Source organism: Rhineura floridana, chromosome 4 (genome assembly GCF_030035675.1).
Source record: "Rhineura floridana isolate rRhiFlo1 chromosome 4, rRhiFlo1.hap2, whole genome shotgun sequence".
Classification (NCBI taxonomy): domain Eukaryota; kingdom Metazoa; phylum Chordata; class Lepidosauria; order Squamata; family Rhineuridae; genus Rhineura; species Rhineura floridana.
This window is the reverse complement of record NC_084483.1, coordinates 180,930,583-180,946,046: the sequence shown is the minus strand read 5'-3', so window position 1 is coordinate 180,946,046 and position 15,464 is coordinate 180,930,583. Positions and strand designations below refer to the sequence as shown.

General features: G+C 43.0%; 1 protein-coding gene across 10 annotated transcripts in view; it reads right to left on the bottom strand.

Annotated features, from left to right (window-relative positions):
* Window positions 1-15,464, bottom strand: part of PLEKHH2 (pleckstrin homology, MyTH4 and FERM domain containing H2) — a 167,218-nt gene that overhangs the window by 106,323 nt on the left and 45,431 nt on the right. For all 10 annotated transcript variants that reach the window (XM_061625395.1, XM_061625389.1, XM_061625386.1 and 7 more), the window contains one exon: window positions 650-799. In XM_061625395.1, coding sequence (XP_061481379.1) covers window positions 650-799 — 150 coding nt within the window. The remainder of the gene's footprint in view (window positions 1-649; window positions 800-15,464) is intronic.

Here is a 15,464-nt window from a genome sequence, read left to right as displayed (position 1 = left end):
AAGCACCCTTAAAGAAAAAGCAAAAAAACAAAATAAAACCCAACTTCACTACAGAGCCAGCTCCTGAACCACAGAAATGTCCCCCGTCTTCCCTCCTCCTACTGAAAAAGCCCCAGTTACTCTTGTACAGCACTTATAGGGCAGGGGCAAGACATCAATACACCAACACTATGGCGGCTACTGTGCCAGTAAAAGGTTGTATCACTACAATATTATAGCAACACATAAATTCATGTTGGGAGCGCTAAGTCTTATCTTCTGAGCAGTTGCTCTCTTTATGAAGTTCTTTTTTTTCTCAAAAAAGGGCCATCTCCAGAAATCAATGAAATGCAGTATTTCTAGGAAATTGAAAGTTTGCTGTTTACTACAACTTTAAAAAACACAATTTCAGGGCCTAAACAACTAGAAAACACCTCATCCAAAACCTCCCCCTCAGATGCATGCCATGCAAGACAGTAATAATTTACATTTCTGATCAAGATTTCATATTATATGAATAGACATATTTGCAGAATTTGTTTTCCCCCCAACAAGGCTTTTAATGGAAAAAAATCTAGAAGGTATGTCCTCTTTTTTCTTCTTTGGTTCTTATCTGCTGTAAACAAATTATAAATGTTGGTAACCGACTGACAGTCATATCATTTCCAACCTGCTCTACAAGCTGTTGTTCCAAATTATGTATAATGTTATCTTTCTCCTGCACCAGAGTCTCCAGATCTTGACACCTCTTATACAGTCTTGTCTCTGACTCACTGGTTTGGACATTAGCAGCTTTTAATTTCTCCTCCATGATCTGCACCTAGAAGTTAAAACAGAGCACTGTATATAAAATCTGTTGAAACTAGGGCTGCCAGGTCAGAAGCATTCCAAACCCTGAGATTTCAGGGATGGGACCTAGGTGGGCCCAGGTGATGTCACATGGGCAGGCCCGAGTGATGTCATTAAGCATCAACCACAGTTGCTTGGAGCATACAATTCAAACAAAAACATTTATCTGATTGGAAATTAAGAAATCTTAGCTAAAAGATGGAGCCTGGGTAGGGAACATTTAATCTAGCCTACTTGCTTCTGGAAAGAAGGGTTTAAGTGCCCTCAGGCCAGGCCAGTCACCAGAAGGCCACTGTAGGAAGAAAGGAGCCTAGTGTTGTAGAGGTGTTAGATGGGAGCACTCAAAGAATAAAGATGGATGCCCCTGAAAGGGCAATTCTAAACACACTTACTAAGCCCCACAGAACTCAATATGACTTGCTTCTGAGTAGGTATAGTTTGGATTGTGCTGTTGGTAAAGCTTGACTAGGGATCCCCTGCAAAGATATCCATATCCAAGCACGGTTGGCAACTCCCTGCCTGGAATGCCGTGCCCCTATCTTTTAACATGGCTGTGTGATGCCCCTGTATTTTGATAACTGTAAATATGGTAAGTGCGGGTTTATTAAAGTATACATGGTAAGTGGATTGAGTGAGGGGGGGAGTACATGGGCTAGAATGCTGTATGATGATTGGTTGAGCATTTGAGTGGCTGAAGGTCAGGGCTGTGGAGTCGGTACGCCAAACCTTCGACTCCGACTCCTCTATTTTTCTACTGTCCGACTCCGACTCCACCCAAAATTGGTTTTTTGCCTATTATTGAATTAACTTATGGAATTTGCTGCCATTGCATGTAGTGATGGCTACTGGATTATATGGTTTTAAAAGGGGATTAGAAAAATTCATGGAGAATAAATATCTGAAATGGCTATTAACTAATCTTTAAAATGATTAGTTTTATGTGGTTTGCATCTGTTCTTTTTTCCCTTTTAACCTCTGCTGCTACTGTTTTTATATAGTTTTTATGAATGTATGCAGCTTTTTATTCTTAATTGTTAGCAGCTGAGAGGCGCAACCTGAAAAGCAGCATAGTAATAAATAAACTAAGATAACTAAGTGGAATGTCCCTGTTTAGAGGCAGTATGTAAACAATTGTGGAACAGGACCATAGCCTCTGTGCCCTGCTTGCGGTATTTCCACTGGTTGGACACTGCTGGAAATGGGATGGTAGATTAGACTGATCCTTGGGTCTGATCCAGCAGACCTTTTCTTATATTTTAGAGTGACAGTGGATATACTGTATGCAGTAGTATAGTGGCAACTCCTTCTAACATACAACCTAATATTGTAGAAAAACCTAGGCAGGTTTGAATACTGCTTTCTGCCTCTCTATCCTTGTTAATGGCTTATCTCACAACAACAGACATCCCTAGGAGCCAATCAGCATGAAAGAGAAGTGTGTCAACTATTGAGAAGAGTGACTTCTCAGTGGCTGATTTACCTCCTTTCACTCTGATTGGCTCCAATCAGCAGGAAAAGACAAGGAAGCATATTAGAAGACTCTTCTCAGTGGCTAACACACTCTCCTTTCTTGCTAGTTGGCTCATAGGATGCTGGAGACATAGGGACCCTGCTGGGACCCTGCTCCTAAAAAAGTAAAGGGTCTAAGACCCCCCCAAAACTCTGGACGACTACACTCCCTGACTGTATGTATAGAGTGACTTGTTAGATTAAAATGTATGCTTGTGTGTATGATGATCAGTTAAACATACAATGAAAAAACCCTGATAAATTTAACCAAATTCAGGTTCAACTTGCTGTTGCACACTCCTGTGAGTCCCTTTAAAATTTTGTGATCAGCACTGTTGTGTATCAGAAAAGCAGTGATTGGTCACTATGAGAACAGAGTGCCGGACTAGATGGGCTTTTGGCATTATCCAGCAGGCTCTTCTTACATTCTTATAATCTAGTTGTTTGGGATATTTGAGATTTTCTCCACTTAAACCTTGGCACTAGTTCTTATAGGAACTTAATTCAGAATTCTGGAATTTATGTTTGAAAAGAACCCTGGTTCCCTTACTGCTAGGCTGAGTATATTAAACAGTACAAAATTAAATAAAATTACAGAAAGCGACTCTCAACGGTACAGTAGCATTGTAAGCAGGGTCAGTTTAGGTTCTTTCTAATATAATGCATTTTGTAAACATTGCTTGGTTGGAGAACTGCATTGCAAAATTCAGATAAGTGTGAATTTCAAAGGATGGCTGTGCTTCGGTTCTCATATTGCTTCGGAAAGTGTGCATTTTGGAAGGTTCAAACTGAATTTAATTTGTCCCCTATCTCTAATTGTGAGGAATTTGTATGAAAACCAGTGTCAAGATGCCATTTTCTGTAAATAGTAGAAATGCTTTTTATTCCATTCCATAGTCCTGGAAAGGAAGATTAATTCAGGTGGGAAGAGTGTGTTGAGATTGTCAGCAAGCACAATGGATCTCTGTTTCCCAGCTAGGGAATCTCAGCAAGGGACTGTTCATGCTTGTGTATACACATGCTATATCTCTTGAAGCACTCTTGGATTTCCTAGTTGGTTAAGCACCTGCCAGTCTCAGCTCAAAAATGGTTCAACCAAGTAGGCAGCAGCGTTGGTGAACCTAGACAATTTCACTCAGAAAACATTTTAACAAATTGCCGTCTTAAAAATAACCTGCGCTTTACATTATTGCAGTAATGGTTATAATTCTGAGTTCAAAAATAAATTGCATTCTTAGAATAATCCATGTTAAACTTTTTAATAGTAATTATTAAACACTGATGTATATCTTCACTATTGGATATACTGGAGATCCAGACTATCCTTGGATGGAACTTCACCCACAGGACTCTCCTGCTGCTAGAAGGGTAGGGAAAATACTTCTGTTGATTCCCCCTTCCCCCTGCAGCCCCTTGTGTCCCCCTCAAAAATTGTTCCAGAAGGTGGTCAGGGTATCGTGAAGAACAGTGTGAGAAGTGGCTCTGGCGGCTGCAAGGGAAAGGGAGAATTGGCAAAAATAACCCCCTCTGCTCCCTTCCTCATGGCTTCTACAGCAGCTCAAGGTGACATGCGTGGTTCTGTTGTTCTTATTTCCATAGTTTCAACTAGGGTTGCCAGGTGTCCAGTTTTTGCCCAGAGACTCCGGGGTTTTGGGGTCCTCTCCGGGTCTTTTGGTGATTCACTTTAATCTCTGGACTCTCATTTTAAAAAAATAAGTTTCTAGGTGGTCTGGTTCACAATATATACACCAAAATGTCAGCTCCCCCCCCCTGCAACTTCTGTGAAATGGTCTCTTAGCTGGCTACTCTAACTCTGCCCTTTCAGGTTTGTAGCCAATAAGTGAAGTCAGGGTTGTGATTGACAAAGGATTTCTTGGCCTCCAGGCAGTAGCTAGACCCCATTGCAAAGGTAGATTTTTTTCCCCCCCTGTTTATCTGAAAATCTCATAAACTGAGTAAGTATATAGCTTTCAGCAATACCAAAAGTTGTTTTTTCTCTTGTGTGCAGGAGTCAAACAAGTTTAAATTTTGAAGAGGGTAGTGTTTTGAAAACCTTCCCAATATGAAACTTTAATCCAGTACTTGCTTTTCTGGGAGTAAAGCTGTAATGCTAATCCCACATATCCAGAGTAAACCACATTGAATTCAGTAGGACTTACTTTTGAGTAGACATGGTTAGGATGCTGTAAATTAATGGGACTTTTGAGTGAACATAGCAAAGAATTGTGTTTGTGTTATAAATCTTTCCCCCTCCAATCCTATTTTTAAAGCAATTAGGCAGGGCGTACATAGGTATCACTGATTTTATTATGTAGGAAACTAATACTGATTTTATTTTTAAAAAAATGTTCTGCAATGACCAACTGGTTTTGACAACAGAAAAGGTACCGCCAGGGCCAAGAAGATGCCAGCATGGTTAACGAGCAAAGTCAAGGAAGCTCTTAGAGGCAAAAAGTCTTCCTTCAGAAAATGGAAGTCTTGTCCGAATGAAGAAAATAAAAAAGAACACAAACTCTGGCAAAAGAAATGCAAGAAGACAATAAGGGATGCTAAAAAAGAATTTGAGGAGCACATTGCTAAGAACATAAAAACCAACAACAAAAAATTCTATAAATACATTCAAAGCAGGAGACCATCTAGGGAGACAATTGGACCCTTGGATGATAAGGGAGTCAAAGGTGTACTAAAGAACGATAAGGAGATTGCAGAGAAGCTAAATGAATTCTTTGCATCTGTCTTCACAGTGGAAGATATAGGGCAGATCCCTGAACCTGAACTAACATTTGCAGGAAGGGATTCTGAGGAACTAAGACAAATAGTGGTAACGAGAGAGGAAGTTCTAAGCTTAATGGACGATATAAAAACTGACAAATCACCGGGCCCGGATGGCATCCACCCGAGAGTTCTCAAAGAACTCAAAGGTGAAATTGCTGATCTGCTAACTAAAATATGTAACTTGTCCCTTGGGTCCTCCTCCGTGCCTGAGGACTGGAAAGTGGCAAATGTAACACCAATCTTCAAAAAGGGATCCAGAGGGGATCCCGGAAATTACAGGCCAGTTAGCTTAACTTCTGTCCCTGGAAAACTGGTAGAAAGTATTATTAAAGCTAGATTAACTAAGCACATAGAAGAACAAGCCTTGCTGAAGCAGAGCCAGCATGGCTTCTGCAAGGGAAAGTCCTGTCTCAGTAACCTATTAGAATTCTTTGAGAGTGTCAACAAGCATATAGATAGAGGTGATCCAGTGGACATAGTGTACTTAGACGTTCAAAAAGCGTTTGACAAGGTACCTCACCAAAGGCTTCTGAGGAAGCTTAGCAGTCATGGAATAAGAGGAGAGGTCCTCTTGTGGATAAGGAATTGGTTAAGAAGCAGAAAGCAGAGAGTAGGAATAAACGGACAGTTCTCCCAATGGAGGGCTGTAGAAAGTGGAGTCCTTCAAGGATCGGTATTGGGACCTGTACTTTTCAACTTGTTCATTAATGACCTAGAATTAGGAGTGAGCAGTGAAGTGGCCAAGTTTGCTGACGACACTAAATTGTTCAGGGTTGTTAAAACAAAAAGGGATTGCGAAGAGCTCCAAAAAGACCTCTCCAAACTGAGTGAATGGGTGGAAAAATGGCAAATGCAATTCAATATAAACAAGTGTAAAATTATGCATATTGGAGCAAAAAATCTTAATTTCACATATACGCTCATGGGGTCTGAACTGGCGGTGACCGACCAGGAGAGAGACCTCAGGGTTGTAGTGCAGCACGATGAAAATGTCGACCCAGTGTGCGGCAGCTGTGAAAAAGGCAAATTCCATGCTAGCGATAATTAGGAAAGGTATTGAAAATAAAACAGCCGATATCATAATGCCGTTGTATAAATCTATGGTGCGGCCACATTTGGAATACTGTGTACAGTTCTGGTCGCCTCATCTCAAAAAGGATATTATAGAGTTGGGAAAGGTTCAGAAGAGGGCAACCAGAATGATCAAGGGGATGGAGCGACTCCCTTACGAGGAAAGGTTGCAGCATTTGGGGCTTTTTAGTTTAGAGAAAAGGCGGGTCAGAGGAGACATGATAGAAGTGTATAAAATTATGCATGGCATTGAGAAAGTGGATAGAGAAAAGTTCTTCTCCCTCTCTCATAATACTAGAACTCGTGGACATTCAAAGAAGCTGAATGTTGGAAGATTCAGGACAGACAAAAGGAAGTACTTCTTTACTCAGCGCATAGTTAAACTATGGAATTTGCTCCCACAAGATGCAGTAATGGCCACCAGCTTGGACGGCTTTAAAAGAAGATTAGACAAATTCATGGAGGACAGGGCTATCAATGGCTACTAGCCGTGATGGCTGTGCTCTGCCACCCTAGTCAGAGGCAGCATGCTTCTGAAAACCAGTTGCCGGAAGCCTCAGGAGGGGAGAGTGTTCTTGCACTCGGGTCCTGCTTGCGGGCTTCCCCCAGGCACCTGGTTGGCCACTGTGAGAACAGGATGCTGGACCAGATGGGCCACTGGCCTGATCCAGCAGGCTCTTCTTATGTTCTTATGAGTCTTCCCAACAACCCTGTGAGGTCAGGTTGGCGAATGGAAACCAAAGCAGCTCACAACAAGAAATAAATCCCTTAAAAATCCAATAACCATAAAAACAAGTATAAATAGTTGCAAAACAGCTTAAAGTGGCATGATTCTGAATTTTGGGTTGGGTGAGTGAAGTTCCTTATCACTTGAGGCTGTTCTATGCACATTTCCCTGTTTGAGTAAGCCCCATTGAATACATTGGGACTTGCTTCTGAGTAAATTTAGGATTGCACTAATAAACATCTTTGACAGTCATGCTTATATAAATATTTCTTCATACTATGTCTCAATAAGTATCTGATTTCACACCATGTTTCTACAGTATTACTACCTCTACATGTTAAGTGTGCCCTTCTTCCTTTGGGTGTCCATGGTTTCCCTTTGTTGTTTTCATCCTGAGGGGCAGATTAGGCTCAGAGATGGCGAATAGCCCATGATCACCCAGTAAACTTTATAGCTCATTTCTTTTTAAAAAATTAATTAAAACGATTTACGTGCAGGCAAAGTTTATTAAGTAGATCCACACAATACATTTAAAGCACATCCACTTTGCATTTAAAGTGCATGACATCCCCTAAAATTCCTGGGAAATGTAGTTTCCCCCTCAAAGTTATTGTTCCCAGCACTCTTAATAAACTATGGTTCCCATGATTCTGTGGTTGGATTCATGTGTTTCCAATGTGTGTTTAATGTGCTTTAAATGAATGGTGCGGATTTGCCCTAGGTAGGATGTGCATTCATTAGTGAATTGAAAAGAACAATTGTAAAATATACTTTTTTAAAATGGGAAAAGCTGTAGCTCAGTGGCAGGGCATATGCTTTGCATGCAAAGGTCCAAAATTTAATTTCTGGAAAGGACTATTGCCTGGAATCCTGGACAGCCAATGCTAGTCCATGTGATTAGTACTGAGGTAGATGGTATAAAATGGTCTGAGTTGGTATAAGGTAGATTCCTTTGTGACTAAAAGTGGAAAGAAACCAAAGGGCCACAGTTATTCCAAAATTTATTTTTGTATTTTATTTACAACATTTATATTCCACTTTGTTGTAAAAAATCTCAAAGCAGTTTACAGAAGGAATTAAAACAATGCAATTATTGGCAAAAATAGTTAAAGACAGATATTTTAAAACATTCAAAATAATAAAACCAACGTTTAGTTAAAAACAGATAAAAAACACAATAGCTTCTATCTGCCTGGATAGGCTTGCCTAAACAAAAATGTTTTTAGCAGGTGCTGAAAAGAGTACAATGAAGGTGTCTGCCTAATGTCAATAGGCAGGGAGTTCCAAAGCGTAGGTGCTGCCACACTAAAGGACTGGTTTCTTACAAGAGCAGAACAAGTACTATGTGGCACCCGTAACACGGAAAGCACACCTTGAACTTGGCCTTGTAGGAAATTGGCAACCAGTGCAGATTTCAGAGCAGAAGTATTATGTGCTGATAGGGTGTCACTCATGTCAGCAATCATGCTACAGCATTCTGCACTAACTACAGCCCCCAAGCCAGGTTGTGCTGCATGGGGATTTCTTTGACCTTGGCTGACTGGCTGCCAGGATTTTTTTAGTTTTGGTTTTTGGTTAAGAATTCTGACTGGTTGTAGGATGCTGAGTTTTCCCCATCATGTGGGTTATAACACCATCTAGCGTCCAAAGGCAAGATTATACTGAAGTCAAGACCTGGGCTGTTCCAGCCTTCCCCCCACTCCAGTTCATTCTTGCCTTCGTCCAAGGCTGTTTCTTCTTCCTATAGTGTGTATGTAGTTTGTAGTTTGTGTGTGTTGTTGGGGGGTTAGTGTTTGAGTTTTTTAATCTGTTTTTGTTTTTTAGGTGTCTTGTTTGACTAGAGGGTTTTAATAATTAAGGAATTTTTTTCACCTTCCCTTTTAGTTTGCCGACTTGCAGCTGCAACTGGCAAGCCTGTCCCGTTGTTTAAAGTTAACTGATTATTTCACCTCCCCCTTTAGGTTGCCGGCTCACAGCTGTGACCAGCAAGCCTCTCTCTCTTTTTGTGTTTTACAGACACTCTGCACGGGGCTCACAGTTGCGGCCCTGCAGATCCCACCTTCCCCATCTTAAACGGGGTCTTTTTTCACTTTTATTTTAGACCTTGGGCTCGCAGCTGTGGGCCCGATTTTCTCCCCACCTGTTGGGAGCTTGCAGCTGCGGCTTCATCAGGCAGCTTTTGACTGCTGCATGGGCTTCTTGGACTCGCAGCGGTGGGCCTGACCTCTCCCCTTGCCAGTGTGTAGCTCATGGCTGCAACTCCAACTGGTGGTCACACATTTTAAGATCTTTCGTGCTTGCGGCTGCAGGTTCAATTCATCCCTTGACTGTTTGGATTTCGTAGCTACAGCTGCAACCGGCAGCTTTTGACCACACCTTGCGGTCTCGGCAGCACTCCCTGCTGGCTCCGTCTGATGGGGCCTCGTGGCTGTGGCCCCTTTAGCAACTCTTGCTCGCTGCTTTACTTTGGGGAAGCGCGGCTGCTGCCTGACTCCTGAGACCTCTCCATTAGTTGTACGGTGCTTGGGGCTTCTCTCCTCCTGTTGGGCCGCCATTTTTCCTGCCCTTTGGTGGCCACCATTTTGCCCATCCTTTTTCTTTCACCACCTGCCCATCCTCCATTTTAAGTGATTTTTCCAGCCCTTCTTGTTGTTTAGCCTGCTATTTTTCCTGCCTTTTTTTTGGTTTAGCCTGCTATCTGCTCCTTTCTTCATTTGTTCTCTACTTTGTTCTCTACCGTCTTCCTACTTCGGCCAAAGGCATGGAGGGTATAGCTTGCCTCATTCTAGATATTTATTTTAGAAAAGAGAGAGTGAGAGACAACAATAATTTGAAAGTGCATTGGAGCTGTACTGCACTCTCCTACTGTGTGCGTGTACCTGAACTCCTACTTCATCGTACTCAGCACTAGAAGTGCACTCGGGGCTATACAGCTCCCCTCGTCCATGGCCATGTATGCATGCTGCCTTTTCACACCACACCCCTCTTCCAGTGCGTGTGTTTGACTAAAGATACCACACACCTTGCTCATGTGTGTGTATAACATGTCAGATCAAGCACCAGCAGCAGGCATCAGCGGCAGAACAGTAGTGCACAGTCATTGCCATGCCTCAGCATAAGTCTACTAGGCACAAGGCTTCTAAGCATCACTCCAAGGCTGTGGCCAAAACTGAACATGCTTCTACCCAGCTGACCGCTGGACAAGCACGATATGTGTCTTTTCTGACCTCACCGGAAGTGCTCTCTCCCTTGGCCACTGTTATAGGACAGGAGACTGGTCAGGAGAGATTAACAGCCCTCTTTCATTCACCTGCAGGGTCATTGGAGGAGGACTTTGAAGACTTTCCTACTCAGACATCATTGGACCATCAGCCCTCCTCAAGGTTCTCACCAGTCTGATGTGACCGTCTCATCTCTGCCTCAGCAGGTGCAGCCAGTGACTCTGGACCCTCAGATAGGCACACATGTTCCTCTGCTGGGGTTGCAGCTGACTCCAGTATTTGTCTCTCAGCTGAAGGATGCCCTGTTGGGTTATTTTTCACAAGCAATCTCGCTGCCACTGGTGAGCTCTTTGGCCCTCTCAGGGATCAGCTCATACGCAACCTCGTGCCATCTCTAGTATGCATCACTGCCATCCAGATGAAGCTTGAGCAGGCTCACCAAATCCCTTCAGTGTTACCAGAGGCAGAATTGAAGATGAGGTGATGAGTCAGGGGACCCCTCATTTCCACTTGAGGCTGAGGGAGATGAGTGGAGAGGTGAATCAGAGGTGGAGGAGGATACCTCTTACCACCTGTTTAACTTGACAGATAACTTCCACTATTTTGCAGAACGCTAGAAACTCTGGATCTCTAATTCCTGCGGGTTGAACCAACTCCTCCCCCAGTGAAGGGGGCCAGGGTTCTGAGAACCTCCAGATCTTCAGATGATTTTTCCCTGTTCCGGACTCCACTGATAAGATGGCTAAGGAGGAATGGGCTCGACCCCTACATGCTTGACAATTTTCAGCCCCGACTAAGAAACACTATGTCTTGGCTTCAGACTTATGAATTGCCTGAACGTTCTGCTTGTGGATGAGCCAATTTCAAGTTTGGTGTCCAGGTCTCTCCTTCCAAAAAGAAGGGGACTCCCATCTCAAGCTGTCTGAACAGAGCCTTGACTTTGAACTTCGTGAAAATCACAAGGCAACTGCCTATTCCATCCGGGCTTCATGCATAGCTTCGATTTTTACCAGAGCCTCCATGATGTGGCTGGATGAACTTCTCGACAAACCCAATCCTGACCCTGCCAAACTCAGAAGGGTTCTTGTGAAACTTCACAAGTCAGCTGCGTTTGTGGGCAACACCACCCTGGACGTGACTCAGTTTGCAGCACAGGCTCTGGTGGCTGAAGTAGTTGCACAGAGGACACTCTGGCTCTGGCATTGGGATGCAGATACCATGGCCAGAGTCAGTCTCTCTATGGCTCCATATACAGGGACAATGCGTTTTGGGGAAGAGACCCTGAAAGCAGTTTTGGTAGACCCCAAGGAAAAGCGGAAGCTGGCCTTAGCCACAAACAAAAAGGAGGAACGAAGGTCATTCAGGAGATTTGCCTCGTACTGTTCTTTTCAGCCATTTCAAGGAATGCAGCCTGTGTCATGGCCCCGTCAGAGGACTCCTCCAATGAGAACGACTCAGGAGTAACAGCAGCAGACCCAGGAGCAGCAGACCCAGAAGGAGCCACGGAGGAAACTCCTGAGAATCCAGCTCCTTCTCCCCTGCATCTGCAGAGCACCTCAGATACAGCAGAGGCCCTGCAGCCAGATGCAAACAGTGAACAGGAGACGCCCCCCTCACCTGCAGAACGTAGACAGCAGAAGGTCAGGCAGAAGAGAGGCCGGCCTGTCCCCTTAAGGCCCAAACGCTGAGGGCTCACACCTGCTGTCAAACCTGCTCCTTATAAGGCACCCCTTGGCTTCAGCTGGTTGCTGACTGCAACGTCAGGCGTGGCTTCGTGTATTCCTGGTTTCTTTGCAACGTCTCTTGGACTGACCCCTTGGCAACTGATCCCGGACCTCTACTGACCTCGCTTCTGGACTTCTGACTCGGCAAGTAAGCTTCGGACAGGCCTGGCCCTTATCAGGTTCCCTCCTCATCGGCCTGGCAGATTTACAACCGGACTGCCGGCTAAGGACTTTCTTTCCCTGCCAACGACCCAGGCATTTCCAGCCCCCACCGGCACTGCTGACTCAGTGCGGAGCTGACAGCCTGGTGGGAGAGACCATGATTTTTTATTCGACGATTCTTGATCTTCCAAAGGAACTTGGCCCAAACAATTATTCCAGGGCCAATTTCAGAATCAGGGGAGACAAGGTGCCTCGTCCTCATCATCTGGAAGGGGAGCTTATTAGCAAGGCAATACTGATGCCATTCCCATCGGAGGGAGATTACTCCACTATGCAGAACAATGGCTACATTTGACGATGGACTCTTGGGTTAGAGATCTCATACAGCACAGTTACAAAAGAGAGTTTTGGTTAACCCCCCCGAACAGGTTTCTTGCCTACCCACTGCCCCATTCTCAAGAGAGGCGAAGGATAATGGAGGAAGCCATATGACAACTTTTTGTGGTAGTGGCCATAGAACCAGTACCAAGCATTCTGTGGGGGTCTACTCCATCCTGTTTGTGATTCCCAAGAGAGATTTTTCATGGAGGGTGGTGCTAGACCTTAGGTTTCTCAACAGGTTTGTGAAATACCGGAGCTTCAAAATGGAGTCCCTAGCCTTCATCATAGAAGCTCTGCAGGCGGGGGACTTCCTGGCCACCATTTGTTTTTTAAAAAAAATTAATTAAATTTTCACAAAGGACAACATATAGCAGGTTGTATTAACTTGTACAAACTTTTCTCAGGTAAACAACTAAATGTAAAATACAAACTTATGCAGTGTGGTTCTTTGAAGATGTAAAGTTATCAAATAAATTCATTGGAGAACATTATTCATATTGTAAGCATCTTGCTGACATTGACCTTTTTCTCATAATACATGTACATAACCTCTCCACATAGTCCCATGCGTACATGGAGGACAAATGGTCCCTTCTTTCTTGTTAACAAAATTGATGAAAGGAGACCATATTTTCTCAAACCTGTCATATTGTGTTAGACCACAAGCCACCCTTCTACACTGAGTCAAGTGTTCTGATAAGGCGATCTCTTTCTAACCAGCCCGAGTGTGAGGGACCTGTAGAATCCCTCTAGTGTCTCGCTATTTCCATGCAGGCTGCAGTAAACAGTAAAGCTACTAGCTCCCTGTGATTTACCTTAGGTTTCAAATCACTTCCCAGTGACACCAGTGCCAAGGATGGGTCTTTAACCACATTTTGAAGTGCCATATGGGATACTTAAGTGAATATACATGTTCAAAACTTGGACACCACCCCACAATTCCACCATAAATGCATTAATGTTCCTTGTTCACTGCAACCAATCCAACATAATGTTGACACATGACCTGTAATACGAGAAAGTCTAACTGGGGTCCAGTGCCATCTTAATAAGGTTTTGATTACTGCCTCTTGTATATGAGCTGATGTAGTTTTCAAGGGGTGAGATGACCACAGATTATTCCATTTACTTTCTTCTATTCGGATGTTTAAGTCATCTTCCGAAGCCTGGCAAAATGTATCTGTGTTACCCATTTTATCACCGACTAGTATCTTATATATAAAAGAGGCTGATCTTTCAATGCAATGTTTGAGGAAGTACAGTGGTGCTCAAATGAAGTGAGGAAGTGCCCCACCCCTTGATAACTTTTTGGTAAAAGTCATGACCTGTAAAATGCTAAACCAATTGATTCGGAGACCTCATAGTTTATCTCTCAAATAGGCTTCAGTTATTGGGCGACCCCTCTCCACTAGGTCTCTAATCCTGAACAAATCTCTCTCTTTCCAGTCTCAAAACTGTTGGTATTTTTCAGGAGAAGAGAATTCTGGGTGGTCAAGAAAGGGGATTAGAGGAGAGTCCCTTGGAGCTAATAATTTCTCCCATCTCTTCCAAACCACCAGGGTGGCATGAGTAAAAGGATTTGCTATTTTATGGATGGTCGCCCAAGACAAATGTAGAAAGGGGACTGCTTGGAGAGAGGGGTGCCCTGGGGTAAATTCGATTTGGACCCATGGAATATTTCCATTTCCATTAATATGTATCATTTGCTTTAACTGAAACGTAGTATAGCTATAGATTAGGCATAGCTAAGCCACCTTTATGCTTCAGTCTATATAATGAAAGGGAAGAATACAAAAAACAATACCTCTAGTTAAAAAGAGAGAAAGACCTCAATGGATGACTGAAGAAACTCTTAAAATTGTTAAAGAGAGAAGGAAAGCAAAAGCAAAAGGAGACAGAAACACAGTCTGAACCCTAAATGCAACAATACAGTGACTAGTATGTAGGGACAAAGAGAACTATTACAATAGTTACTGTATAGAAATAGAAGAGGACAGCAAAAAGGGTAGTACAAGAGCCCTGTTCCAAAAGATTAGAGAAATGAAAGGGAAATTTAAACCAAGAGTAGGGATGTTGAATAATCAACAGGGGAACACACTGACTGACCGAGATGAAATAAAAGGAAGATGGAAGCAATACACTCAAGAACTCTATAAAAGAGATGCCAGGATGACAGATTCATTCACGGAAGAACCGTATGATGAAGAACCAGAAATTTTAGAATGTGAGGTGAAAGCTGCTCTTAAAATACTTGGAAGAAACAAATCACCAGGAATAGATGGCATACCAATAGAGCTGCTACAAGCTACTGAGACTGAATCAGTCCAAAGTTTGACTAAAGTCTGTCAAGAAATATGGAAAACTAAACAATGGCCCACAGACTGGAAGCATTCCGTATACATCCCAATTCCAAAGAAAGGGGATCCCAGGGAATGCAGTAATTAGCGAACTATTGCCTTAATATCCCATGCAAGTAAAGTAATGCTCAAGATTCTACAACAAAGGCTCTTGCCGTATATGGAGCGAGAAATGCCAGATGTCCAAGATGGATTTAGAAAAGGAAGAGGTACCAGAGATCATATCGCAAACATACATTGGATAACGGAACGGACCAAGGAATTTCAGAAGAAAATCACCCTGTGCTTTATAGATTACAGCAAAGCCTTTGACTGTGTAGATCATGAAAAACTATGGAATGCTTTAAAAGTAATGGGGGTGTCATAGCATCTGACTGTCCTGATGCGCAACCTATACACTGCACAAGAGGCTACTGTAAGGACAGAATATGGAGAAACTGATTGGTTCCCCATCGGAAAGGGTGTGAGACAGGGGTGTATTTTATCACCCTGTTTATTTAATCTATATCCAGAACATATCATACGGAAAGCAGAATTGGACCAAGATGAAGGAGGTGTGAAAATTGGAGGGAGAAATATCAATAATTTAAGATATGCAGGCGATACCATACTAGCAGAAACCAGTAATGATTTGAAACAAATGCTGATGAAAGTTAAAGAGGAAAGCACAAAGCAGGACTACATCTGCACGTCAAAAAGACTAAAATAA